Raw genomic sequence first — 27,505 nt, forward strand, 5'->3', positions numbered from 1 at the left:
GCGCTCCCAGTGTTTTGGTGTAAATATCAGCTGCAGAGCGAGGAAACATCTGGGAGCGTCAGGAATGTGCTGTAGGCCTGTAAGACACTGGGGCTGCTCAGTGTATTGCTTGATAAGGGAATGGGAAGGTTGATGATATTCAAAGCCAGATTTTCAAATTTCACTAATTAATTGTTGAGATTGTCCTGATCTGAATGTTCGCATTGGAATAGAACAATATAACCAATATATAGGAAAAAACACTAAAAAAAATAATGGATCTTAGATATTGGGGTTTATTGCAGTGAAAATACTTTTGATTTATGTCAATTATTGCAACCAAGTCTGTTCTTCATCAGCGAATTACACTATAATTAGGTTCCCTGAAATGTGGGAGCTATGGAGGATAAAGTCTTAACAAACAGAAATCTCTTGTTTTTGTGGAGGAGAATTCCCTCAGAGGGAATGTTTCCTGAGGTTACGTGTAGTTTTTGAGATAACAGCTGTGCTGGAACACAAAGGTCTTTGCTCTCTCAGGCTTTTCCCTTTGGGTAGGACAAGACCTTTTTTTTTATTAATACCAAAGACTTGTTATTTCAAAGTTTGTTTGATGGTAATCAGAAGGCTTTTGTTACTTTTTGTAAATCTTACTCATCTGGGCCCAGGGTCCCATGCCATTTATTTGTCTTACTGTTGCAGAAGTTATTTATTGCACTGGGGATGCTATGTATTGTATTGCATTGTAGGCTATTATATCATTTGTGCAGCAGTATTGTGTCCAAAACTCATTTCTCCTTAGGTACAATGAAGGAAATATTGACTCTTGAATCTTTACAAACCTACAGCAGTGAATCTCCTACAATAACAAGCAGTCCTGGCATGTAATTGTTAAAGACATCATAGAAACTCAAGGGAATAATAGTGAAAAGAGAGAAAGCGAAGCCATTCCAGAGTACAGGCTTGGGTTCAATTCAGTCACTATAAGATATGGATTTTCCTCAGAATTTGAAAATTTGAAAATCTTTTATTGAGAGTGTGTACACTATAATTAATTAGTGAAATGAAGATTCAAGTAATATTTTGAATTGACTGAAATGAAAGTGAATTGACCCCCAACCCTGCCAGAGTAGCGCCCACATTAGAGAAAAACTAACTGACTTTGTCCCACTGCTCCTGCCATCAAGACTTATCATGTCTGAGGAATGTGAAGAGGCTGCTGTCTCTACAGGGACAGGAAGCGCTGGAGGAGCAACACAGCAAACCTCTGAGCTTCCCTGCAAAGGACACTGCCACTATACAGTGTAGATGGATGCACAAAGTGAGAATATGGTCATATAGGCTGCTGGCAGGGTGGTTACAGAGACTGTTCTTTAACTGGAGGACCTGGGTTCAAGCACATGTGTTGACAAGCTCCCGCCCTGCTGAAATGTCCTTGAGCAAGGCACTGAATCCCTACTGGCTGCAGGGCTGCTCTTCTCGATCTGAGCCTGACCTCTGACCTCTGACCTCAGAGAATGTCCCTACAGGCAGCAATAGAGTATCACATTAAAAAGCATAAAGTTGTAAGCAGCGCTGTAGAGTCCGGTGTCCAGATCACTTTCCTGACATCTTGGTTTCATTTTTTGAGTCAGACTTGTCTTGATCTCTGCCACTACTGGATCGTGACTCGACTTTTTCCCGCCTATCTAAACATTTTCAAAGATAGGTTTTTCCCTACCTGGTCCACCTTTGTTTATTTTCTCCTCAGCAGCACTATGAACTGTTTAAGGGATTACACCTGTGTATAGTATGTAATGGTCCTCAAACTTAAACTGTATATTCATTAGTCAGTTCCTATATGTATGTTGAAGGGTTTAGTGCAGAGCTCCCGCAGATAGATCTACATCTCTGTTGATCCATAAGAATCTCCTGAAGCATTATCTTTACATTTGGAAAGACATGCACACTGATTATTGTCTATTTTAGTCTTGAATAGGACTCAATTTGATCTGGTCTTAGTCTTGACCTGTGTGGACTCAAACTTGACTGGACCTGGTCTTGGAATCGACTTGGACCAGACTAAGATGGTCTTGACTACAAACCGCAAACAGCATAGGAAGATAATGAACTGTATTATAAAATGCTCAACACTGGGCCCTGGTGGTTCAGATGTTAGTCAAGACCAAGGATGTGGAATACAGATGTATTAGTGTTTTCAGCTGCATTGATGCATGTTTTATAACAGAATACTAGACACTTGATTATTGTACTTGCAGGTACCATACAAAAATAGCTGTAGTAATCTTACAATACATTTTATAAGGATACTACACAAATAACACAGCAGAGGTTTAAAATATTATGCAGCTACTATAGGTCATAAAATTATAGAGCAAATCCTATAAATATCACAGAGGATAAAAACGACCATAAAGCACGCTAAGGTCACTATAGACTCACTACTGAGAAGCACAGACACATTATAAGTCCCTATAGGGATACTACAGGGATATTATAGTGATTTTTCTGTAGGATAATACCTGCTTGGTCCTGTTCCCACAGGTAAGGACACCTAACACCTTGGACACATGATGCTTCCATAATCACCAGGCTTTACAGAGAGTGACAGCACATGGTTTCAGGCTGCGTTTCACTTGTAACCCATTGTTTAGACTGCTATCTATCAACGTGCTGTATGTTTACTATACAGTAAAGCCACAATAAAGTAGGCTAACCATTCACATGCTTAAAGGTGAACCAAGCAGATATATTGTACAGTAAACTCTAACATCAAAAACCCTGTTATTATTTAGTTGGTGCAAACTAGCTCGACTGGCTTGCTAGCAACAAATTTAAAATGAAAAATAAGACACTTACCGTATTTTCTGGATTATCACACGTGCTTTAGGGGAGTCGCGGCAAAATGTCTTTATGGGTTAGCCATTGTTATAATTTAAATAACAATATACAAAACTTCTTCATGATAGCTGGCAAAATCCTGTCCGACGTAAAAATGACATGCAAGTCCAGGCAGCTTTACCTCCCACTGAGCTGCAGAGTGTGTACTGGTTCAGCAGACTGGTTTCATACTGGTTCAACTCCCCGCTTGTGGGCTCGGCTTAACCTGCACGAGCAGGCTCCTCGTCAAGGAAAATAAGTAGAATAGGCCTAGATATTGGTCCAATTAATGCTAATGCTAATAGAAAAATTAAACGGCTTCTTTTCTAAGTCTAAGTCTCTCTCTCTCTCTCTCTCTCTCTCTCTCATAAAATATGTTCAGCCTTTGATTGTGCCTCAGGTTCCTCTTCACGAGATGAGACCAACAGAATCAGTTAAAAGCCATGTGTGTATCCAGTTGAATCTGCTGAAGACAGACATTAACATGTTGTAACTGTTTCTGAGGCTGACTGCTGGGAAGCTGTTGTGAGAGCTGGGTGAGTGTTGGACAGGCAGTGAGCAGCTACATGTGTGTCCTGTATTCAGGCTCATCTAGCACTTTTCTCATTCTGAATGAAAACTGTCCAGTCATTACTGCTCAGTGCCAGAGCCTCATCACAGCTAATCATTGCCTCAATGAAATACACTATTCATTAACTAATGATGCCATTAGATTGAAAATGTAATTCTATGAAAATGAGTCTGGACAAATAGTCACCAGTGTTTCAGTGCTGAAAGCATGAGATGCTTCTTGCACATTTCTGACCTCAGGGAAAATCTGAATCAACTGATCTGATTGTTCTGGATAAGTCACGCCATGACAAGAATAAGCATGCTCGTTTCAATGGTCTTTTATTACTATTGCCAGAAAAATAAAGCGACATAAAAACAGACAGCCTTTTACAATTGATTATCATAATGGTGTGCACTTAATAGCTTAGTCCCTTTACACACAAAACACTCTCACAAACGCAAACACACATCTAATCATTCAACTTAAACTTTGTCCAGGGACGCCTTCAGCACTTCATGTAGTGGTGGTTGTGATTTCCTCAAAACAGAAAACCATCCATACCTAAAACAATCTTCAGCAGACTGTGAAATATGGCATGGATTGCACTAAATCATGGATTTGTAGGCAACATGGAAAAAAAAGGACATAAGGAAGTAGGTTCAGTGGAATTCTCAGAGCTTCTTTCAAGTAAACAAAAAATGTAGCATAATGAAGTGGACCCATGAACAAAACAATATACTTTTCACATTTGCTTTGCTTGTTGTGGTAAAGCCGTACACATACAGGGCATCAGACGCAGTAGCTCAGGTCCCAGCTCGTGGTAACAACGTGACAAGTCCCCCAACACTGGATCATGTCAAGGTGGAATGTGCTTCCTAGCTTTGCCAACCGTCTGGTCTCTCCTCAGCACAGCAGCAGGCTGGGATCAGTGCTCATCAATCACTCCATATCAGCACACACTGGAACACTTAAATACCAAGGATCACTGGAGCGTGATCAAGACACATTCCACTTTTATACATCGAGAGGCTTTGAATGGTTTTATAGCTGACATACGTGGTATCGGGAGCAGGGGATACATGAGCCAGCGCTGGAATATGATATCAACCATACTACAGTAATGCAGGGGGCTCATAATCCTCGGCATCATGGCATCACGTACCCTGTTAACAGAGCGCCTATACTTTCAAATGTCAACACATGACAACTCACTCTCATTCTCTCAGCAGATTTCTTCCTTGAACACAAACAAAAAAGTAAAACAAATTCAAATCGTGGCAAGTTCTTGTGCTAACTTTTGCTCACTGAATGTCTCATGCAGCTATACAGATTGTGGTGATGTGGCTTGGCGAACAGCAAGACGGGATGCTTCTAAATCTAGGAAAAATGTTGCTCCTGATGTTGCTGTTGATGCCAGCAGCAACATCGGAGCCAATTCAAAACTGGAGTAAACAACAAGGAGATACCTAGACATTTTGAATCTGTAGTTCCCTTCACAAGACACATTACAGGAAGAAAGGTTCAACCACTGACCTTCCAGTTTCCCTAGAACGGCTGATTAACATCATTACTGGCATTCCTCAAGGAAAACAAAGGGGCACACCTGTGTCCCACAGTTTCAATGAAGAACACTAACAAGCCACTTTGGAGAAAGTGAAGGACAAACAGAAACTATTTCCACAAGTGCCTGGTGAAGGAAGATAACTCAAGAAGTGTCACGGCATCACTTTGCGGGAGCCTCTAAACTGTTAAGGCAGGAAATGAGTGTGGCATACAAAAAGCTTATCTCAGTGCAGCTATGTGTAATAGATTCATATACATTTCAGAGACATAAAAAAAAGCAATGACCTCACTAGAATGATCGGAAAACCATGCAAATAAATACACTGAAATTGGTATGTAGAGGCACAATAAGCACGCAGCAGTCGAGCAGCATTATAATAACGCTGCTGACTGAATGTACACAAATTAAAAACACACTGTGTGCTATACAGTATCCATACAGTAATGGTTAGTTATACTAGGAATTGAGAATTTCAAATACTAAAGGATCTAACAGAGCATCTAACACACAAAATAAAATAAGTCGATGGCACAGTGAATTCTCAAGTCACGTGTGCATTTCTTGTAGTTTATACTGTACGATGTGCAAAATTAAATGGTTTTGTTCTGCTGTTCTAAACTGAGCCACTGCAATGATCTAGATCAGTGTTTCTGTAACTATGAGTGTGTTTCTGCTTCCCTTGGCGAGAGGCTACTTTTCTAATTAGAGTCCCAGGCTGATAAACCTTAAGGGCCTTTGATCTAGATAGAAAATCACTACAGATGAGAGATTGTGTCAATAAAAAATGAAATGGTCCACATTCTATCACAGGCATTGTTCAAGACTAAATCATTCTATTCATTCATTCTGGATATGATAAACTGACACTGAGTGTTCCTATGTGCCTAATGAATGCAAATCTTTCATACTAAGTTGGTAAAACAGACCTAGAAGAATGCAAACACTCACATTATAGTAGCTATAAGTCTAGAGTTCTCCTTTTAACACACCAAATGAATATTCAGTACTGTGTATCTGTCCGCTGTTATGGATCTGTGCTTGGAAAATCATGAAAAGCCATAAAGAATGTGTTAGTGTTGCTTAACAAAATGATCCCATCAAAATGCGTATTAGTGCCATTGAACAGAACACATTTCCGTGCCACTCGTGATCAGAGACAGAAGTAGTGACCGTGTGGATCACCGGCCTTCAGTCAGTTCTGATGGCTGAGTGAGGAGCCAACCATCGAAAGGCTTTGATACATATTTGGCAACTCCTAAACTCCTCAGCTTCACTAACTGTAGTGAAAAGACACTGCCTCTTGGTAGTTTTGGCTCATATAGAGAGCCCATCTCCTGGTCTCCTGCAACATAATTCAGACAGGCACTTGATCCGTTAAATGAGAGGCATCTGTATCATGATGAGTCAGGAAGACTTGGTGCAAAAAGGCTGCGTCTGTCTCAACTCCACCCAAAGGGAATTCCATTATTGCCAATTCCACCACAACTGACGTTAAGGTTGTTATTCTGCAAAAGTAGACATCCTCCATGATATAGTCAGAATGACACAAATTGAAAAAACACATCTCCTTTTGCAACAGAGCAAACTGAAAGTCAGTTCTGATGGACTTCCCCTTTAACAGACTATGCACCCTGATGTTGGGTGTGGAGGGAAAAATGCTTGGTGAGGAAAAAGCCAGGTAGAAGGCACTGAGACTAGGTTTCTCTTCAATGTTGCTCCTTCAAACGTATTCTGAAGGCAAAGACGATCTGCAGGTTTTGATCAGAGGTCAGTTCATAACTTGGTTCACCAGAGACATTAGCTAGAGTTACTTGTCATGGCTTAATAGTGTAGACATACAGGTATTGTCCTAACATCGGCAAGCCCTTGAATACGACTACAACAATACATGGTACGCCTCCTAAACTGCATTGGAAGGATGGAGTAGCTTGGTGTGCCCACTGAGGTGCTGGCCTGCCTTAGTGTTGCTAAATATTGAGAAAAGCGGAGCCCGGCGCCAAACTGGCTGACATGCAACATGACTGGGTGTTGCTGGGGTTCGGGGGTGACTCAGCCAAGTGAGGTATAACAGTTGAAAGGGGGGCCGAAGTGTAGCTGAGAGCACAGGAGGGCTGGCTCGGCTCCGATTGTGCTGAAGGAGCAGGGTGGCGAGGCGGTGGAGTCAGGTCTCAAAGTACTTATAGATGGCTGTGACATAAGTCATAACACTCTGCCAGTCTGGCCGCTCCGTGTGCACCATCTCATTGATGTCCTGCAACAGAGAATGACATGCAATATAGATTATGACTGGAAAAATGTTGTTATTATGTCAGCTAAGGACACAAGTTACACATTGTTCTTTGAAAAGTACCATAAGTTGTTTTTTGCTATCAATCCATTTGTCACATATTTTTTGTAAATGGTGGATATGTCATTTTGGAATGAACCTGTTCAAATATACCAGGTGTTTCTAAACTAGGTGTACAATTTGTAATAATAACAATGATATATATAATCATATATATATAAATTATATATGGTATAATTTTTGTTATTTTTAACAAAATAATTCAACATTCAATTGCTAAATGTACCTGGGAACAAGAAAAATATTTAATAATACAGTGACTACTAATAATGCATACCTACTTTTGAAATGTGACCACTGTATATCAATGCAGGCTGTAATGTTTATGTATTTTAGAGCAGAACCATATGAAAAATGCTACAAACGCAGAGCAAACTTCAACTCTGTGATTAATGTCTAGAATTAACAAATGAGGTCAGCGGTTGGAATTTGCTTTTTCTTACAGTATGGAAATTAGACAAAATGAAAGCTTGCTTTTTTTTTTAAGTTGTTGAGCCAACCAGTTTTCTTGCAAACACGTACAAACTTGAAAAGAAACGGCATATAAAATATTACCACTATACTACTATATACTACTATAAACCACTATAATACTACCACTACTACTATTACCACTACCAATGTGAGTCAAATAAAAAATGCCTTTATTTGGGGGCAAAGAGAAAAAAAACACCACCTACACGTTCCAGCTCACGCCTTCCTCAGGGTGTACAGACTGTCCAAATAAGGGCATTTTATATCTGACCCACAGTTGTGCCTGGACCTGGATTTATATATTCTTTCTTGACACTAGGAGTATATTTTTTCCATCCTTTCTCTTTCATACCTTAACTTGTTTTAATAAAGCCATTTCATCATATTCACATGAAGCTTACCAAAGTGGATTTGATCCCCACACTCTCTGCAGCCTGGAAAGCTAAAGTGAAGTTTCTCCTCTGAGGAAAAGAAGAGAAACTCAAAGTCACACAGCGGAACAGTTTCTCTGACAAAACAAATGACAGACTCTTCATGGTTTACAGGTCACGGCGTGGGAGAAGGCCATAGACTTGCCTTCTCTTGGCTGGAGAGCTCCTGGTAGGGGATATGGGCCGGCAGGTAGGTGTGGAGCACAGCGCAGAACGCAAGGCCGTCATTCCAGCTGCTGCTGAAGTTCGTAATGTCAATATTCTGAAAAAGATGACAGTGGTCTATTCACACTCCTTTCAACTGACTGAACATTTCCAGCCCGGGACCTTAATGAAACACCCATTTCTGAGCCCGACCTGAATTAAGGAGGACAATATTTTATCCTGGCTCGTGAATGTCAGCAACTGTGCATTTTCTGCTTTCAATGTTGCCTCCAGAAACATTATGGCTGCAATAAATTGAGTTGCCACTAAACTATTTAAGATGATTCAGCCACAGAGAATACCAGTTTCTACTGATGACCATCCTGGGATTTCACATGAATTATGAGCATTAATCATCCACATCAGATTTAGAATGTTTTCTACCATCAAATATGGTCATCTTACCATTTAAATCAATGGCATCCAAAAGGGGTTTGTCCTCCAGCATGTCCTTTACTTAGAAATTCAACATGTCTCAGGTGTACAGGCTCTTTAGTCTATAATACTAATAGCAACAAATGCATTTAGATGCAACTAGATGCTGGGGAAAATTCCAGTCCCTTCAATGTGAAAAGCAACTGTTTTCTATATAGTAGGCTGCGGTTCAGGGAAATCCTCATGTTTTTATCAGGTAATTTGCAGGAAGTGTTAAATGTTGCACACTTCCTGGAGTGGACCTGAGGAGCCATGGTAACCATTCCGTCTCTACATCAATTAAAAGAGAAAAATCATTATGGCTATAAGTGACTCTGACAAACCAGTTGGTCATTTCCAGGTCAATGTTAAAATGATTGTTTCCGCTCTGCACATGTTTGAAAAGATGCTCTCTGATTTGAGTCAATGGCTTGGGGATTGCACTGCAGTCACTACAGAATAATTATCTATGACTTGGATGAGGAGGCCGCTCATGTGGAACACAATCCACATGATCGTCGGGGGGGAAAACACAACACTCATAGTTCAGGATCAGCTGGGGAGCAGTGCTCCTACAGCTGGTAGGGATTCAGTGTCTTGGTCAAGCACAGTTTAGCAGGGCAGACGCTTGAGTCATGAAGTGTACCTGTACCAGGTACCTTCCAGTTACAGGACAGTAACATACCTGGTAGCCCTCAGTCTTCTTCTGGCACCACTTGAGCAGAGCATTTCTCTTGGAGCCCCCGTACTCTCTGGCCAGTGCTGACAGAGGGTCCTTCCTCTCCTCCCTTTAACACACACATAAAAGACGACAGGTTAGTAAACCACAGTCTACCACAGTCTTAGATTTACTTTTGAAGATAACTTTCAAGGCATTTCTGATTTATGAGATACTCTGCAGTGTAGAGGGAGACAGCAAAAATGAGAGATGGGGAACACAATGTGACAAAGGTAAAGAGACAGATTATATGGTAAGTATTTGCCCACTGATTCACTAGGATACCTAAAATGTCCAAACTTTTTGAGATTAAACGATATTGAAGAGAATACACATGTGTGTTCATACTATTCCTTCCCTATTTTTTTTTTTCTTCAAACCACCAGCTTTTTTTATATTAAAGATAATGGGGAGCGGCTACAAGGCGGATGAAATGCAGCTACTTTGGAGAAAGTAGCCTAGTATTTTTTAGGCAGAGCAGAATGAACAGAGAAAAATTAAACTTTGTAGAGGAACTCTCATGACGTGGAGTGCATTTAAGAGGTGGTGTTTCACGTCAAGTAGGCAGCTGACAGTTTAAGACGATCGGAGTAAAAATGGAGAAGGCACCAGTAGAAAAGTTGATAGTCCTTGTTAGCGACACTCTGTTTATAAAGAGTCAGCAAGCGTTAAGTGTCTGAGAGTCGGACATAAGTGCTGTTTGCTGATAGTGGCTACTGCTGCTGATGGTTTATGGAAACAAAGTCCGCGACCCACATTTCATTATCAGCACAAAATGCGGTTGAGGCAGGACCTTTTCTACAAAAACAGTGTGAACACTCTTAAAGGTGGTACCTTAGGCGGCTGCGGGCTGTGGGAGTGACAGAGGCGGTGGGAGAGGAGGAGGACAGGGAGAGCTGGGAGGAGGCGGCGCTCATGGCCATCAGGGAGGTGGAGGAGGCCCCGTCTGGAGCCGACATGTCCCTCTTTATCTCCTCGCTGCTGCGGCGGGACACTGGTCAGGACAGAGGAGACGGAGTACAGTATGAGCAACCACACTGCTGGGATAACACACACTCAGCTTTCCAGTGTAAAGGGGCCAGGGGTCGAGTCAACGTTTGTGGAGGTAAATGCCTCACAGGCCAACATGAGGCCACAGTTCTGCAGGACTAGCATGCCTGTTTAGTCCAAAAGGGTATCTGCAGGTTTCAGAAAGCCACATTTAAGACTTTTTAAAGACCTTTTTATTGCCACCTGGAATTGAAACTAGCCTGTTTCTGACTGAACATAGCTAATGAAATCCTAACTCCTGTTTGGAGTTATGAAGTCCATTTGTATGGACTTGCAGTGCAAAGAAACCTGTCGTTGCATCGTGAAAAAATAAAACCTCTTATAACTGTATACGAGACATTTTGTTCATGTTTAAGGCCTTAAATTTACATAATTTATTCTTTTTTTAACAAGATTTTTTCAGACTTTTTAAGGACCAGGGGGATACTGTGCTGAATCTGCTCCTATGGTTGCTAAACTTTAATGTTGCTGTCAAGCAAACATCTGCACTTGTCTACACATGATAACCTATAGACCTTGATTTTTGGGTTGCTTTTCATAACTGAAGTACCATCTCTAACCTGAGATTGCCTTGGTGGAGTCCATATTGGAGACCCTCTGGAGGACAGATGGAGGGCGGCTGGCCGAGGTTCCCCTGAGAAGGTGCTCAGCTGTGGATACAAGAGCGTGTTTATGTCACATACAGTACGAGCGTGTCTATAAGACAGTTTCCTCTGAAATTAGATGCAACCGGGTCAGAAGAGGAACATTCCAACCCCTTGGAATACCAAAGAAAGAGGCTGACTGGGCGAGCAAGAAAACAATAAATCAGAGAAAAATAAACGAAGCATTGGAAGCTATGGCCAAGTAAGCACGTTCACATGAAGCACTTGAACTTACTGCTGGTGAGAATGAACTGGAGGAGATTCTGTGCGGTGGCTCATTACGTGCCTGTATCCCTCCCCCCCTAGTGCTTTGATTACCCAACACATCTAATTGAGGTCAATGCAAATCCCTTTTTAACTCCAAGCGTCAGGCCTCTGGGGAAACACTGTCCCCACCACCAACCCCATGCTGCTTTTATTTTCTATCTATTTTCCATAGGAGACAGGGCAGTTCACTTCCCTTAATAGCTATTCTTTATTGAGTGAGAGCAGGAGAGAGAGAGGAAACCGCCCTGTTGCTACTTTGCGGGTGGGCAGAAAACCATGAGATGCCTAAAATTACCAACATAGTGCCTTATTCTGCCCTTTACACATTTGGAACTTAATTTCTAAGAGCAATATTTTGAAATAAAGCAAATGTCATTAGATATTTTAAGTATTTGGATAGCCACTGTGGCAGCGGCCTCACCTGGCATGGTGATGTCTGTGTAGCTGGGCCTCTTGTCACTCAGAGAGGAGAGCGGCTTAGCTGCTGACATAGACCCAGTTATGGAGTGTCTCTGAAACAGGCAAAAAAAACTTGTATGTATTACATGTATTACAAATCCTATCTATGGAAAGTCTAGTTTGAAGGGAACACAATATAAAATTGACAAATGGAACATTATCTGAGCAGCAATGTTGAGCTGAAATTGAGAGTATTTTTAATTTATTATGACTATTTGAACTAAAAAGGATATATTCTCACATGCAACATAAGTTCACAGTGTCACAAACACAACATCACTCTGTGTTCGGTGTACTGTCTCACCCTACGGTGTTGTAAACAGCCACTAATTCAAATGGGATCAGCCGTCCTGACGCCCTGTCAAACCTTTAACTTCGCCAAATCTTCCATTTGGCAGATAATATTTGCCATTCTGGTTTATTTCACTTGATAAATCAAAAGGCTTTAAGTAATAAAACATCAGAAATGCTGTGTGTTATTTTTAGCACGTAATTTAGAGATGTTTTTACCACAGTACACGTCTGCCTACACATTACTCTCTCACTAGCTTACCCAATCAACACCGTTTGAAAATCAGTGTGGACCCTTTTGCATGAAAATTGTACTGAGGCAGACAGTGTGAATGTTGGTGTTTTTATGCCATAAAAATATACAGATGGAAGGAAGGCAATCAATTTTTACTTGGCATTTAAGGAAGGGCATTCACAACATGGTGAGTAGGCTGGGTGTTCGCAACAGAGTGAGCAGGCAGGAAAAGCAGTAACTTGACAAACTACTAGAGGAAAAGGAGGAAACGCTGTCTGTGAAGCACTGGGTCGATAAACACAAAGAATATGGAACAGTGCTTGACCTAAGAACAGGAAGTGTCTCATATATTTATTACTGCTTAGGCAATTAGCCAACACTGCAATTGACAATGAGTGAGCAGGGATTGTCTCGTTCAGAGACACTTAGACAGGACACATGGCTTTTTGATGGACACATACTGGCAGTTGGTTACAGAGGTTGAAGTGGTGTTCTGGCACAGCGTCACCCACTCACAAAACACATGGAATGGGCAGGTGACTCTGGGAAAGAGGAACCTCCAGCATCATATTCAACATAACATTCCAGCATTATATAGAGAGGATGAGGAAACTTACACTAAGCTACTGCAATGTGTAGGTAGCAAGTCAGTGTGCTTGTGTGCCCCATCCCATGCTTCTGTATGACTCAATGAGGCTGTACGTGTTAGCAATCTATTGGCTGGTAATTCCACTTCACTTATTCTATTGGTTGATTTTTGTTTGTGTTTTCCCACGCATGTATGCTTTTACATGAATTGTTTTACAAAACCTGCCATTTGTCAAAACGCGTCAGTTTTACTAATAAATCTTTGTTCTCAGTACAGCAGGTGTTGCTGGAATTTCCTTTTTTCCCCAGTGTCACCATTTGGTTTTAGGATAGTCTCTAAACTACCAGGCCACCCAGCCTGCAGCCCATATACGTTAAGCACACACGGCCTTTTCTCCTGTACCTGTATGGGTGAAACGGCAGCTGCTGGGGGGGTCTTCATGGGGCTGGGGCTGAGGGGGGTGCGTGGCAGCGGCGCAGCAGGGGCTGTTGGAGCCACAGCGGCACCGTTGGAAGGTGGGCCTGAATTAGAGTAAGATGGAGCGGTCAGTCACACACAGCTCATCTTAGAGGTGTTACAGACAAAATTGTTAATATGCTGCTAATATAAAGTATTGCACCAGGAGCATTGTATAAAAAATCTATAAAAAAGTTCCTACATACAAATTCTAGCCAAGCTGTGTTATTTCTAAAAAACATAAAATCATCTTGATGCCAAAAAGGCTACACTTATTTTGTCTGATAATCTGTGCTGTATGCAAAAACTAAAACTAAAGTTATGACTGCTATAGATTTCATTTTGATTTGTTTATCAGTCTCTGAAATGATCATTCAATAAAATCGAGGATTTTTCATCATCAAACTTCTGTTCAGTCAGGGAATTCAAAATAATTTTGAAATTCGAAAACAAGTTAACAGCAAATAATTATTACCAGCAGCAGTACATACATTCATGACCATTAAAAGTAGAAAAGTGAGAAAAGTGGAACATCTTACACTCGCATTGTGGGGTACCTTGTGAGGCACTGTCGAAGCTCTTGATGAGCGTTTTGACGGTGGGCGAGGGCTCCGAGGAGGTGGAGGAGCGCCGGCTGAGGCCCATCCCCTGCCTCAGCGCTGCCAGGTCCCTCTCCACCGCATTCATGTAGTTATACACCCTGCCCCGCTCCTCCTCCTGCCTGGGGAACCACAGAAACATACTCAATATCTGTACGAAGCATTCCTACTTTCCATTCCTTCAAGCATTTCTTCAGAAAGTCCTGCACTACTCCTAAAATTCATAAAAGTGTTGTGGTGTGGATCATTTTTTGACAGTAGCCATCACTTTTTTTGGTCAATTGCTCTTCATATTCATAACAACATGGTGGCAATAACTCAACAAATGCAACCACATTTTTGGTTCTGAGGCCCAGGTTCATTCCCGGACCCATTCCAGTAGGTGTTTCAGTTTAAGAATGCTTCTTACTTGAGCATTTATATCATATTATATGGACAATTATGCTGAAATTGTAATTGAAAATCTGTCATTTGGTCTTACTGCTCAGCCTTCCAACCAAAACATAACAACGTAATTTATAGTTTTCTAGCTGTGAGAGCAATTTTCCAACAATGGGGCCACTGCAGTTGAATGAAAGCAAAGTAAACACTGCTACCGATCCAAAGCTAAATCTTCCCTCATTTTGTTTGGAAACAAACAAAGTCAGTTGATGTCAGTGTGACCCCTGGAGCTCATCCAAACTGTTTCTCTCTGTGAGTCTTACTTGCGGCTCTTGACCTCGTCCAGTTCCTTGCTCAGCTTCTCGTTCTTCTCCTGGGCTTCCTGCAGCCGGCGCCGCAGGTCTCCAATCTCCTCCTGCGCTTCCGACTTGATGTCATTAGCAATGACAACAGCCGTCTGCAGATCAGCCTGGAACTGACGCCACTCCAACGACTCCTCCTGCACACGCACACACACACACACATGATGAGACAGCTGAGAGATTAATCGCATGATTTAGGCTAAATGATTTATCAAATCATTGAGACAAAATCTATGTTGTCTTCCAGTAAATCCAGCAGCTGCAGACCAGATCTGGGAGAAAGAGTATTTGCAAATAATTCTTAGCACTGGTTTTAACCTGAATTGAGTACCAGATGGGTGGAGTTTACCACATAGAGAGAATTCAAAGAAGTGTCAGGTAAGCTGTCAATCACAGAAAAGGACACTAAATTGACTTTTGAATACTTTGCTATAATTGTCTAAATATTCCGGTTCATTGTCTTGTTTTACATGGCAAGTCCCTCCAATGTTGCACTACATGTGAATTCAAACCAAAAATTATTTGCAAGTAGTACTTGATGGCAGTTTGCCCCAGACAGTAGTGATCCAGGCCTCAAATAGCCCCGTGGCCCGCTGCAGCCCCCTCACCCTCAGTCTCCGGTGAAGAATCTTAATCTCCCTCTCCATGTCGTGCTTCTGGTCCTGCAGCTTCTTCACAGAGTCTGAGAGAGGAAGTAGACATGTGGTGGAATTCATGTGAACAGGCCGCAGAATAGATTCACACACAGTGCAGGGACAGCATGGTCTTTTTACTAAAACAATTCAAGAGCCTCTTGGCCTCATTTATGAAAATGTTCTTTCACTCTATCCTTGCTTCCAGGATTTGGAAAAATATAAAAAACACAAAGTTATCAATCGCATTTATACCTTGAATAAAGAAAAAATGAAAATTGGAGGATGTCATTGTAGCCTGTAGACTTTGGCATCAAGATCAATTGTTGATACTTTCATCCAAACTTTGGCTTGGATTTGGTCACACGCAGTTTGAGCATAAGAGCCTTTTATAAATCAGGCCCCCACCACTGAGTTATGGAACAGCAGGCGCTCAGTCAAATAAACACTACCGACAACAAAAGCAGCATCCGTTCTAGATGGTTCTAGACGAGGGTACTGGGTGATTGTAATTGTATAAAAGTAGGAGTATATCACAGTATTCAACACAAAAATTGTCTAACCATAAGCCTGCAGATTGTTTGCTATTTTTAGTTCTGTACAGAGGAAGTTTGATGCAGCACTTCATGGCAGGAGATTAAAACTTGTGAGATATGGGATATGATAAGCTGTCAAGCACAAGGCAGGAAACCAGCTATTTCACCATCAGCACAGTAGCTGTTGGACTCCAGATTTCACTGGCCACTTTTCACTGCTTTACCAGCCAAATATAATCTTTACAGCAGAACAGGATCCCTACATGATCGCTGGTTGCCTGCCAAAGTAAATGGCCTAAACCTACCAGGCAGTAAAATTTGGCTGTTGGCATAGTTTCCCCACCCTGGTTGTACAGTGTGTACCGAGCCGACTTACTCTCGAGGTCTGTGATGATGAGGTTGTCGTGGAGTTTGACAGCTCGGTGCTGCTCCACCTCATCCTCCAGCTCGAAGATGGTTTCCTTCATGTCAGCGATCTCCGTCTCCTTTTCCTGCAGCTCCACACGCCGCTTCTCCAGCCCTCGCTCCTGCTCTGCCATCTGCTGCTGCACCTGCTCTTGGAAGTCTCTGTATTCCCTATCCAGCTGCACACACAGGAAGAAGGGGATCCTTCATCAAACTGTTAACAAGCCGAACATGTGGTGCTTAGCTGACTGATGTGCAATATGTATTCCCAAGCTTCATCAGCGCTAACAATTTCAGATCATAATTAATACCTAAGCATTGTGTGTGCATGATTTTTATCAAAAGTAGGAGTACTATCCCCTAGGAATTCTAGCCCCTCGATACTCTACACATTGAAAACTTACTAAGCTCTCAGCACTGTCAAAGACACACAACAGCAAGTCCTTTCCATTAAAAATAACAAGAAAAAGAAGTCAACCTTGTAAAGAGAGGTGCTTGATGGACAGAGGGCCTTAAGGTTGTGCTGGACTGAACTAACCTTACTGAAAGTTTCCTGCAGTCTGGCGACGTCGTTGTGGGCGTGTGCCAGCTCCTCCTTCATCTTAGCAGCCTTGGCCTCGGCCTCCTCCTTGTCCAGCCGCACTCCTTCCAGCAGCTGGCAGATGTCATTCTTGTCCCCAGCATTGTGAATCGAGTACAGCTCGGCCACCTTTTGCCTCTCCTGGTCTAGCTGGGATCTGCAGCGGCTCAGCTCCGCCTGGTCGCTGCTCACCGCCGCCTTGTACTCTTCAAGGGCAGCCACCATGGCCGACCGGTCCTGTCGCTCTGACTCCATGATGCGCTCCATGTGGTGGTTCCTCTCCTTCAGCGCTCCAATCATCTCCTGGGCCTCGGCATTGTCCTGCTCAGCCATCTTCAGCGTGTTGGAGAGGTGCTGTTGTACGCCTAGAAGCTGCTCTCTCTCAAAGCGGGCGTTATCTGCCAGGTCCACATAGCGCTGCTCCAGCTCCATGTAGCGGCCGCTCTTGATGTCCTCCTCCAGCACATAGGACATGTGGTGCTCGTCCAGCAAGGAGCGCAGGTACTCGATCTGTCGGCCGTAGAGCTCCAGCTTGTCGCTCTGCTGGCACAGGGAGTCCATGAGGATGACCTTCTCCTCGCCCAGCCGCTCGTTCTCCCCGTTCAGCTCCTGGGTGATTTGCTGCAGGTCGGCCAGCTCCTGCAGCGTGGCCTGGAGCTCCTCGGCGGTGCTGTGCTGGTTCTCTTCCATCTGGTGGATGCGTTCTGTCAGACAGGCCACTGATACCTCACTGGCATTGCCGCTGCTGCCCCTCCGGGAGCGCTCTCTGCTGGGTGCGCTCTCTGACTCAGAGGAAGAGGAGGCTCCAGAAGGGGCATCCAGAGCATCGTCACTGGAGGTGACAGCCTGGTAGACCTCACTGGATTCGCTGTCTAGGTTGTCGGCTGAGCCTCCAAGCTGGTGGCCTGTCAGCAGATCCTCCAAGGAGCCTGGGGCAGAGCCTTCCACTGAGGAGGTCAGCGTACCTGTGCCAGCGCCATCACTTTGTCCGCTGCAGGTTGCCAGGTCTGGGCTCAGGGAGGGGTAGTTGAACAGCTTGTCAGAGCCATCCAGCCTCTGCTCCAGGGAGAAGCCCAGTGCATTGAGCCGGTCTTTTAGCATGCGGTTCTCACTCTTCAACAGGTTGAGTTCCTCTCTGATGGCCTGGTTCTGCTCCTGTAAGAGAATCAGGGTGGACTCCACGTCAGCTGCTGTGATGGCTGACACCTGGGGCTTCTCTTCCTCCCCAGCTTCTTCCTGCAGAGGCGCCTCCTTCCCTCCCAGGCCAAGCTGGGCCCTCATGTCCCTCAGCTCACTGCGGAGGTGCAGGATCTCCACATCTTTGCTCTTAGCCAAACCCAGCAGATCTTTGACCTTGGCCTCCAGAGCCACCTTGTCACTGATCTGGCCATCCGATTTAGACTTGCTCATACGGCCCTCAGACTCCGCTAGGACCTGGCTGCGAGAGCGCTTCCCTGAGGCCACATCTCCCTGCACAGTCCCTGACACCGACTGCTTCTTACTGACTGAGGTCCTGGATGTCCGCAGACGGTCCCGTGATGAGTTTGGCTCCTTGGAAGTTGAGGATGTCGTACGCTTGGCTGAGGTACCTGGTAAGGGGGGAAACGCAAATCTAATATTTCTTGCAAAACAGCACACAAGATAAATTTAATGTTTAGACATGAATTAATAGGAATACCTGATGTCGTCTTTGGCTTGCTGTCTGGGTTGCTAGCAGTGGTCCCAGTGGAGGTGGTCCTCTTGGTCTTGGTGACACCACTATTAGCTGTAGGAATCCCTCCGGCCATTGCTGCTAATAGATCATCATTGCTTTTTACCTGGATGAACACAAATTCAATTGATTCACTTACAGAAGAGAAAAAATAAATCAGATATAAGCAGAGTAAAATAGCTGCCGAATCAGTGGCGCATTACGTGACGAGTTTTACCTTAGAGAGGGGTGCTGTGCTGCTGGTCTTGGCTGCAGGCTTTCCTGTGCCTCCTGTAGCCGTGGCCTCCGTCTTCCCTCGCTCTCCACTCACCTTACTCACCACTGGCCGGACTGTCTTCTTCATACTGGGCTCTCTGCTGCCGATACATTTACAACTCAATCTGTGCACAAGGAGGGAGGAGAAAGGTAACGTATGTCAGTACCCAGAGTGATAGCTCCAGTTTTCCATGGAAGAGAAATTCTTTCCACAGAGGTAATTTCCATAACACTAGAAAACTCTGAGGCCGGGTCCAACAGCTGTACATATCTAGAAAAACAGAAAGGCTTCTTCCTCTGTCTGTCTCACTGATTAGCTACAGCACTGTTTTTTTGTGGATGTGGGAGGTAGGGGGAATTTTGGTTCTGAGAACCAGGTCCACTCCTCAGCCCACACCACAATCAGTTCCTGTAGGTGTTGCAGTTTAATAATGGCTTTTATTTGGATATTTAGATCACGATATATGGATAATTGTGCCGTTATTGCAATCTTTATGTATTTATTATTTACATTCTTTTTGAATTACTTTATTTTGATTTTATTTTGTATTTACATTTTTATAGCTGTCAGGGCAATTTTCCAGCTGTGGGGGACCACCAACAGTTCGAGGAATGTGGAAGAAACACTGAGGTAGAGGCTGCCAAGTACCAACCAGTACCTCCACTAGATGGCTGTCATGGGTTTGTTATAGTCCAGTCCTGCCACACAGCTCTGGGGTTTCACTCTGTTCTCAGTTGGAACAACACTGACACTGATAAAGACTTAGTTTAATCAATGTGGGTGGTTATTGACCATCTCTGTCCATGTGTAGGGCTCAGTCTCTGGTCTTGAAAAAGACTAACAGGTCAGAAAGTCATTATAAAAAATATAATCAATAGGGCTTTTTTTCCCTCTCAGATCCTTATTTACAAAGTGGATTCAGTCCTTGGTATACATTTACTTACGAGAAGATTGAGGGACAGAAATGTTGAGCTCAGTAAAGGCTGAGTCCGAGTTCCCAACACTACCTTCAGTTTACCCTCTACTCCTTGGCACAGACAAAGTTGGGCAAGAGAGCCTTTCTCTAGCATTGTGTGGAACAATCTGCAGAATAATTTGATCACTAAGGAACTAGATTCTTTCATAGTCCCAAGCCACTGTTGGTAATGACAGATATTCACTAAATATGCTGGGCGATCAGCCTACCAGCGACGGGCGCAAAAAATGTGAGCCTGTTAGTCTCCTACTGACAAGAAGTGTGTTGCACCACATTCCATCTTCTACTGGCAAAAAAACATTCAGTGCCATATTTGTACAAGATGTACTTATACCAACAGTAAGAATTATTCTTTTCAAACAACTCAACAACCCAGAAAAGAGAAAATTTTGAAACTAATAAGAATTTAATGGGGGGAAATTCTTGAACATACTTTAGGTGGGCTGTATTTCAAAAATCTGTATTTGATTGGTAACAGATGATTTTCTTATTCAAGAAATTGTATTTGTTCAAACAATGCCAATTGAAGCATCTCAGGGCATCCTGATGGCTCAGTGGTCTAAGGCGCATACTATGTAACCACAATGTCCTGGGTTCAAATCAGGTGCAGGACCTTTGCCGCATGTCATCCCCCTCTCTCTCCCAGTCTTTCCAGTCTCTCTCTTGAAGTGTCAAATAAGGTGAAAATGCAAAAAAAAAAAAAAAAACTGAACCATCTATAACTTTGTTGGAGTTATCTGTTGCCATTTCCTAAATAACTCTGTTCATTTAGCAACAGTGGCTAAGCTTTGTTGGTAATGTATGTAACCAAATAATGAAACCATGCATTCCTCCTCTTATCATCCTGTTTGACTGCACTCAGGCCAAAGAACCATCTGATTAATACATGAAAAAAGCAGGAATCATTGTTCAATATGGCTCACATGTTTTGTCCAGGTCTGAAGAGAACCTGACTTGATGCCATGATAGCAGGGGAGATCAGGAAAAGCGATTTGGGACACAACTGGAGACAAAGAATAAGCGTTTTAGCACAGACCTGGATGTCTTGGCATTCTTTTTGCACTAAGGCTCTTAAGAGGAAAAAGTGAGCTGAAGTGATTTATTGAACACAGGAAACCTAGCTACAATCAATCTCTGAGCCAGTGCTCTGTTGTTTTCCTGAGGACAAGTCTGTTGTTTGGGTTTGGAAATAAATATAATCATCAGATATCAGCAGTAAATCAGACTTGAAAAAGAACACTGTGAGAGGCCGAACTAATATAGCAGGAGCAAAATGTTGAGACAATTCACTGACTGAAACCTTTCTTTGAGGCTCAGCTAGATAAGTACACACTTCAAAAATGTGGCAATATTTAAAATTCGATACTGCCGGAGCAGGGGGAGATCAGAGTAAAACAGGCCTCATCTGAGCAACTTGGTTTCTCCTGATATTCCCAGTGAATCCAGCTTAACCTGCTACTAAACCACGACTGTATTTTATTTAAAACCAAATACTTTTCTAATAGGTTTCAGCTGTGTTTGCTAGGTGCAGGTGTTACCTTAAATCTGTCGAGCCGCATCAAATCTTTCACTGCAGGCACCCAGACTCCTCAAAGTGATTCATTTTTCCCTGCCAAGAAGACATTTATTTGACTTATGATTTCTGTCCGGATAACCTTGGTCTCCGGTGACACAGATGCTTGAGAAAAGTGTTTAGCTAAGCCTAATCTATATGACCAAACCACAAAAACATCAAGCCTCTGCCATTCAGGTCCAAATATGGTATCTATTTGGCCAAAGGAAACTTAGGTGAACTTTTGAAGAGTTTGACTTGTAAATGGAAAATGTGAATTTTTCCAAGTTGCAGAACTCATCATTACTCAAAACATGTTTTACTTCGATGTTTACAAAAATGACCAATGTACACAGAAATCTTTCACAGCCAAAACATGGGTACATTTAGTACCCGTGTTTAGATGTCACAGAGCATCAGTCTTTGTATCAAATTTCAGTCAATCATTCAAAATGTAAACAAAGCCAGCAGTGAGGCAATAGCATTTGATTTAAGTAGGGGGCATCATGCTACAGTTATGGACTGGGGGCAACCTTCAGCATGACAAACCTCTCTGCATCAGAAAGAAATTACAGCAACACTTTACAGTGGCCTTATTCCAGTGTATTAACCAATGGAAAAGGATTGCAAGTACACAGTATTACTGTGTAGGTGCTTGCTGAAAATCTCCCTAATACACAATGTAGCCTACTTTTAATGAAGCCCTCTGAACGGTGTTACACCGTTGCAAGTACACTGACAAATATGTTCCTGCCAAGAATAATTTTTACTGGCCACAATAATTACAGGGGGAAAAAAAGCAATTCAGAGAAATATGCCACCCTACCCCTTTTCGGTGCTATTTCGTCCAGAAATCAGGTACTGTGTGTTAACTTAAAACTTGCTCGCTCATTTATTCAGTGGATCAAGTTTGTAATTCATCGTGAAGGAGACAGGCATTCAAATATTATTGTTTCTAAAAACGACCAGCCAGAGTAGCGGGTGAACTTTATTGATTCATCCGCCAAAGACATATTTTACCCGCATTAGGCACTTGGCGGCAGTTAATTCAGAGCTTCCGGTCACAAGCTCACTTCATAAGTCACATGTTATGAGAGGAATCTGGATGCACGTGTTTTATACTAAATGTTAACTGCCTGTGACAGTATTGCCTCCCCCTTGCATCTTCCCTCTGGCTTATGTGGAGGAAACAGCAACTAATGTGTCTCAGCTGGCACCGTTCTGCTGTGCGCTGCAGCTCTGTGGCTCCTGTGGCGGAGAGGTACTTTTTACTCAGAGCCCTGGCTGGAGCAGGCCTACAGTGCAGGCAAGAGGTCACGATTCACACTGGATTTAGACAGACTCCTTTTGAGGAGAGACACATATCCGATTTACACCCTCAACACCCTTGTCCCCAATGGTCTGAATGTCAATTTTAATTTGAAACCTTTTCTTTGATTTTCAGACAATATGCCTTTCCTCAATCAGTATCCTTAGCTAATTTCAAGTTTTCCCAGATGTGCTTTTTATATTTCTCTATATAACTTCATCCCAATTGTCTCTATATTTCTATTTGGAGTAATTAGGTCAGGTCGTCTCCCCCTTTTTCCTAGAACATATTTTTCCTCATGTCATAAGCTGTACTATCATCATCGCATTTTGCCCTGATGAAGACATTATATCAAAAGGCTGACTTATGGTCAGTGCCTCTCCAAACCTCTGCATTTCTTTTTTCCTTTTTTATGATACAGACTGGAGCATGAAACCTTTTGGGCATAAAGAAACGAACTGAAGTACAGTTAAAATGTGCAACAACAGCACTGCACTGATGACATTAGAGCTTGAAACCTAATTCATCGTGACCTTTGTGTATATTACCGCCCCACTTCATCTCTCTTTGCACACTCAATTGTATATTTCCTGATAAAGAAGAAATGCCACAAAGAAAATGCCAAAATAACCTTAAAAATAATACAATTCAAGTGCAACAAACTATTAGGCTACTCGCTTACTGTGTTTGGTGTCTGTATGCATGCACATATCCCTAAGACAGATATTTAAATTGTATAGGGCTAGTACTGACATGAGCATTCAACACCTGGTCCGTTTTCTGAACAGCTGAATGTGTGTCAAAGCAAATCTCTCAAACACAGAGCAGCTAGCTAGGGGCCGGACCTTTTCACCGGCTCTGAATAGGAATGGCAGTAGAGGCTGGGGACCAACAGCGCTGCTAAATGGGGCCGAGTCAGCGGCCTTTCACTCCTTTCTCCTATTATATGAAACAGTATGGACTTTGCCATGTAACCTACACTATGCACTGCGAAAAGGTTCGTTCACTCAAGCAAGCAAGCAGTTTCATTGTCAATGTGTAGCATTTAAGGCACGCTTAAAGCAACGCTTCATGCATACCCCATATGACATCAGGAACGATCAATCACTAATATTAGCATCTGGGTCTCTATGGACATGTCACTGTCACCTGGTTCAGTTTAGAAAATGTAATCCAAATGTGTTCTTCTAACACAGTTTATACTAACTTCAGTAATGCATCACAGATAGGATGTTTTATTTTTGTGCTCTTTGTTAAACTTTTCAAGAAAGAGCATAATTTCCCAATTTTGCTGTCAAAATTCAGAAGAAAAAAGGACTTTACAGGTGACAAGATGGCTGGTCATGAATTCATGTTAAAAATGAGCACAAAAAAGCACAGAAAATGAAACCTCTGATAACATTACTTTGACTATGGTTAGTCAGAGATCGGTTGACATCTTAAATCTTGGTCACAGTGATTCACGTGAACTGCAAAAACATACCGAGTGGGAAGATAATGTTTGCCAAGCTAATATTCAGAATCTCCAACTTATAACTAATGAACTTCCACCCACAAAAACTTGATTTTTTAATAAGTAATATTTTTGCCTACAAAATGTCAAAATTTATTGTTTAATGCAAAGGGAAAGATTTTGCTTTAAGAGCTAGGAGGTTGTAAACAGAATTACTTCCATCTGCGAAACGTGACGAAGCTGTGTAACCTCAAGCTAGCCATGACTGTAAGAGCTCCGGGCTGCAGAATGTAGGCTGCTCTAGACCAGGCCCGCAGCCAACAACACTTGTCCTGATTCAAATTAAATAGAGCTACAGTATTTGATTTCAGTGTTAATGAATGCAGTGGATCTGATCCAAGGCTGACCAAAGGAACAAGTGTGCATAGTGTTCATTTACTGCCGGCCGAACAAAAGCGTGCGACTGAGAAAGAGGACGAAGAAGAAACAGCCTAGTTGGGCCTGGGAGGACAGAGGGGTGGGGGTGGGGGTCCGGTCACTCATAAATACCCCCTCTCTGCTCTCCTGCCTTATTCCTGCTTTAACTGCAGGGAGGCACTTCCTTGCCATAACATCAGCTTCCTGTGGTGGCGTCTCCAGTGAAAAAAACTAAATGGTACATGTGTGCACAGGGACAAGCAGGCACCAGTATGCTTGAGACAGAGCAGACGCTGTCAAACCTTGAGTTTCATTTGCCAAAATATCCCACAGTATCAAAACACAAGCCGAGCAAAGAATTAGTCAAGCCATCTTTCATAAACGTAGCTTTCAGTCACAAACTACCATGCTAACACCACACACATTCAACAAACAGGTCTTGCCTAATTGCCTGCCCTGGTAGCTTTTCACAAAAAAGGATGGTAGTATTATGCTAATTCATTTAAGTTCCAACAATAATAAAATGAAGGATCAGTAAATGAAATGCCCTGACAAGTTGACCTCAGATATCCAGTATTTGAGCTGTGAGTGGGCTGCAGCAATCAAAACAGTAACAGATGGGCTAGGTTAAAAGAATACACTGACTTTCTGGCAACATTGGTCGCAGTTTCACCTCTGTGTTAGGTATTTAGTGTGCTATGGCTGTTGTGAATTAGCTTGCACCATCCACTAAACATACAGTGTGCTGAAGCGTTGTGTAAATGGTACCATTCTTCTGGTTGCAGTGTTAAGTTGAACTTATCCGGCTTAATTGCCAATACTTCACCATCAAAAAGTGTGTTCCTTCAAACTTAATCAAACCCATCCTGTTCAAAGGTCTTGGCCTATTGGTTTATCTTGGAATTACATTTCTTTTCACCCCCTTGTTCAATGTCATTGAGGCAAAGTTTCCAACAAATGGAGAGTTTTCACTCTGACATTTTTCCAAAAGCAATCCAAAAACCAGGCAGAGACTAGTAGGAATATTACACAAGTCACAGTTCCTGGACATCAATTTAAAGAGTGGGTTGTAAAGTACTGCTCTTTCCAAGCCATTCCGGGAAAGATCTGTGGTCATCTCTGGTAAAAAGGTGATTTTATCTGACATGAGTGCATGTGTGTGTGTGTGTGTGTGTGTGTGTGTGTGTGTGTGTGTGTGTGTGTGTGTGTGTGTGTGTGTGTGTGTGTGTGTGTGTGTGTGAGTGAGTGAGTGAGTGAGTGAGAGAATGCCATTAGACTAGAATAGAGAAGACACTGACACGTTGTAAAATCAGTTCAATGTTGACTTTCCCATCAAGGGACTGACAGACCGACATTGTTCTTGGAAACACCTACAGCAGCAGCATCACTGCTAACGTTAGCACTAGCAGGAATGTGTCATTCAATGACACAAGCATACACAGTACACACACTTGGCCAGCCAAAACTTTGAGACAAAGCCGACTACTTTCTGTTGCAAATAAACTTCAATGCTAGCTTGGTAAAAACAAATTAACGACAGCCAACCAGGTAGATAATATAGCTAGCTAGCTGGTTAGCTACAGCTATTCCGTCAATGTTCCAGGAAGTTGCACCAATTTAACTTCCTGATTGGCAATGTCGCATTCAAAATAAAAGCACCGACCTGGACACGTGTAAGCAAAAGCTTTTACCAGATATCTGGTTGTGAGACAGCGTATCAATACCTTGCGAGAGAGAGTTAGTTTGAACCTAAAGCGAAGACAGAGCTATTATACCATATTATGACTAATCATGGCCAGATGAAAGACCACTTTCAGGTTAAACACCAGGACTCTATGTGAAGACTGAAACCCCCAAAATCTAACAAAATCGTTTGGAATATTGAAGAGGACCAATATGTCTACATATTTCACAGCTTTGCTGCAAAAAGATGACAGTACTGAGACTAAGATGAAATTTGAGGAGCAGAATCACAAAAGATACCCTGTTTACCATAAGTGATGATGAATCTGCATAAAATGCAAGCACCACTTCTGGAAGACTGTAGAAAAACAGTCTGTAATATGAACTCATATCCAATTAAGAATGGCCTTGAAATGTATATTACTCTGAGAAGTCCGAGATCTTTTTTCCCTCATGAAGACTTATTTTGAAAAATTCCGACTAGTATTCCAAACGATTGCTGCTACCTTGACAGCGGTGCTAAAATCTGGTTTGAGGGTCAAAAACAATGGTTGTCTAACTCTAGTTAAAACAAAGAACATGCACAAAGTGAGTCTATATAGCTAACTTAACTTGAGATTTGTTTTTGTGTCAGTTAATTTAGTTGTCACTAAGCTATGGTAAAGTAAAGCTAACGTTGGTCTGCTAATGCTAGCGTTAGACTAACAATGTTACGTTAGCCTAGCCTGCAAAGAAAGACAGTACTCCCCCTGTGATGCTTGCGAGCTGATAAAATATTCATACCTGAGGTTCTCCTGTTTTTTCAGTTTGATAAGTGGTTAAAGGTCCGATGAAATTCATCCGCGGTGGCTAAACAGCTCGCCACCACGCTAATCCCACAACTTCATACCGCAGGCAGCATCGGTTTCGGAGGTCAACTGTTCGGCAGGAGCCGGATCCCCTGCCCCCTCCCCGGCTGGTTGCATCACTTCAGCACGGCAGCATCAGCCTCCGCACAGGAGGAACAGCTCAGTGGCTCCAGGATAATTAAGCATCCATGGAGTTCGTTTTATTATTGTCTCTAGATTACCCTTAGAGCAGGGATAGGCAACCATGTGCCAT

General features: G+C 42.6%; 1 protein-coding gene across 3 annotated transcripts; it reads right to left on the reverse strand.

Moving 5' to 3' along the window:
- Positions 1–5,017: 5,017 nt before the first annotated feature.
- On the reverse strand, positions 5,018–27,325 carry specc1la (sperm antigen with calponin homology and coiled-coil domains 1-like a). Of its 3 annotated transcripts, XM_071522063.1 has the most exons (17): positions 27,188–27,289; positions 21,529–21,599; positions 18,976–19,138; positions 18,726–18,864; positions 17,006–18,636; positions 16,439–16,646; positions 15,503–15,576; positions 14,856–15,031; positions 14,092–14,273; positions 13,499–13,617; positions 11,944–12,034; positions 11,172–11,261; positions 10,396–10,555; positions 9,529–9,631; positions 8,371–8,487; positions 8,196–8,255; positions 5,018–7,224 (listed from the first exon to the last, which is right to left on the reverse strand). In XM_071522063.1, the coding sequence occupies exons 3-17, from the start codon at positions 19,099–19,101 to the stop codon at positions 7,135–7,137; spliced, it is 3,366 nt and encodes a 1,121-aa protein (XP_071378164.1). In that variant the 5' UTR covers positions 19,102–19,138; positions 21,529–21,599; positions 27,188–27,289; the 3' UTR covers positions 5,018–7,134. The 3 variants fall into 3 exon arrangements, with proteins under 3 accessions (XP_071378164.1, XP_071378165.1, XP_071378163.1); XM_071522064.1 differs by lacking the exon at positions 21,529–21,599 and having other exon boundaries at positions 14,110–14,273; positions 27,188–27,325; XM_071522062.1 differs by lacking the exon at positions 21,529–21,599 and having other exon boundaries at positions 27,188–27,325.
- Between the last annotated feature and the right edge of the window lie 180 nt (positions 27,326–27,505).

The sequence above is a fragment of the Centroberyx affinis genome, unplaced genomic scaffold (genome assembly GCF_046629955.1).
Source record: "Centroberyx affinis isolate AG114_WGS23_722 - 3 ecotype Tasmania unplaced genomic scaffold, CSIRO-AGI_Caff_v1 ptg000950l_1, whole genome shotgun sequence".
In the NCBI taxonomy this organism is placed as follows: Eukaryota; Metazoa; Chordata; class Actinopteri; order Beryciformes; family Berycidae; genus Centroberyx; species Centroberyx affinis.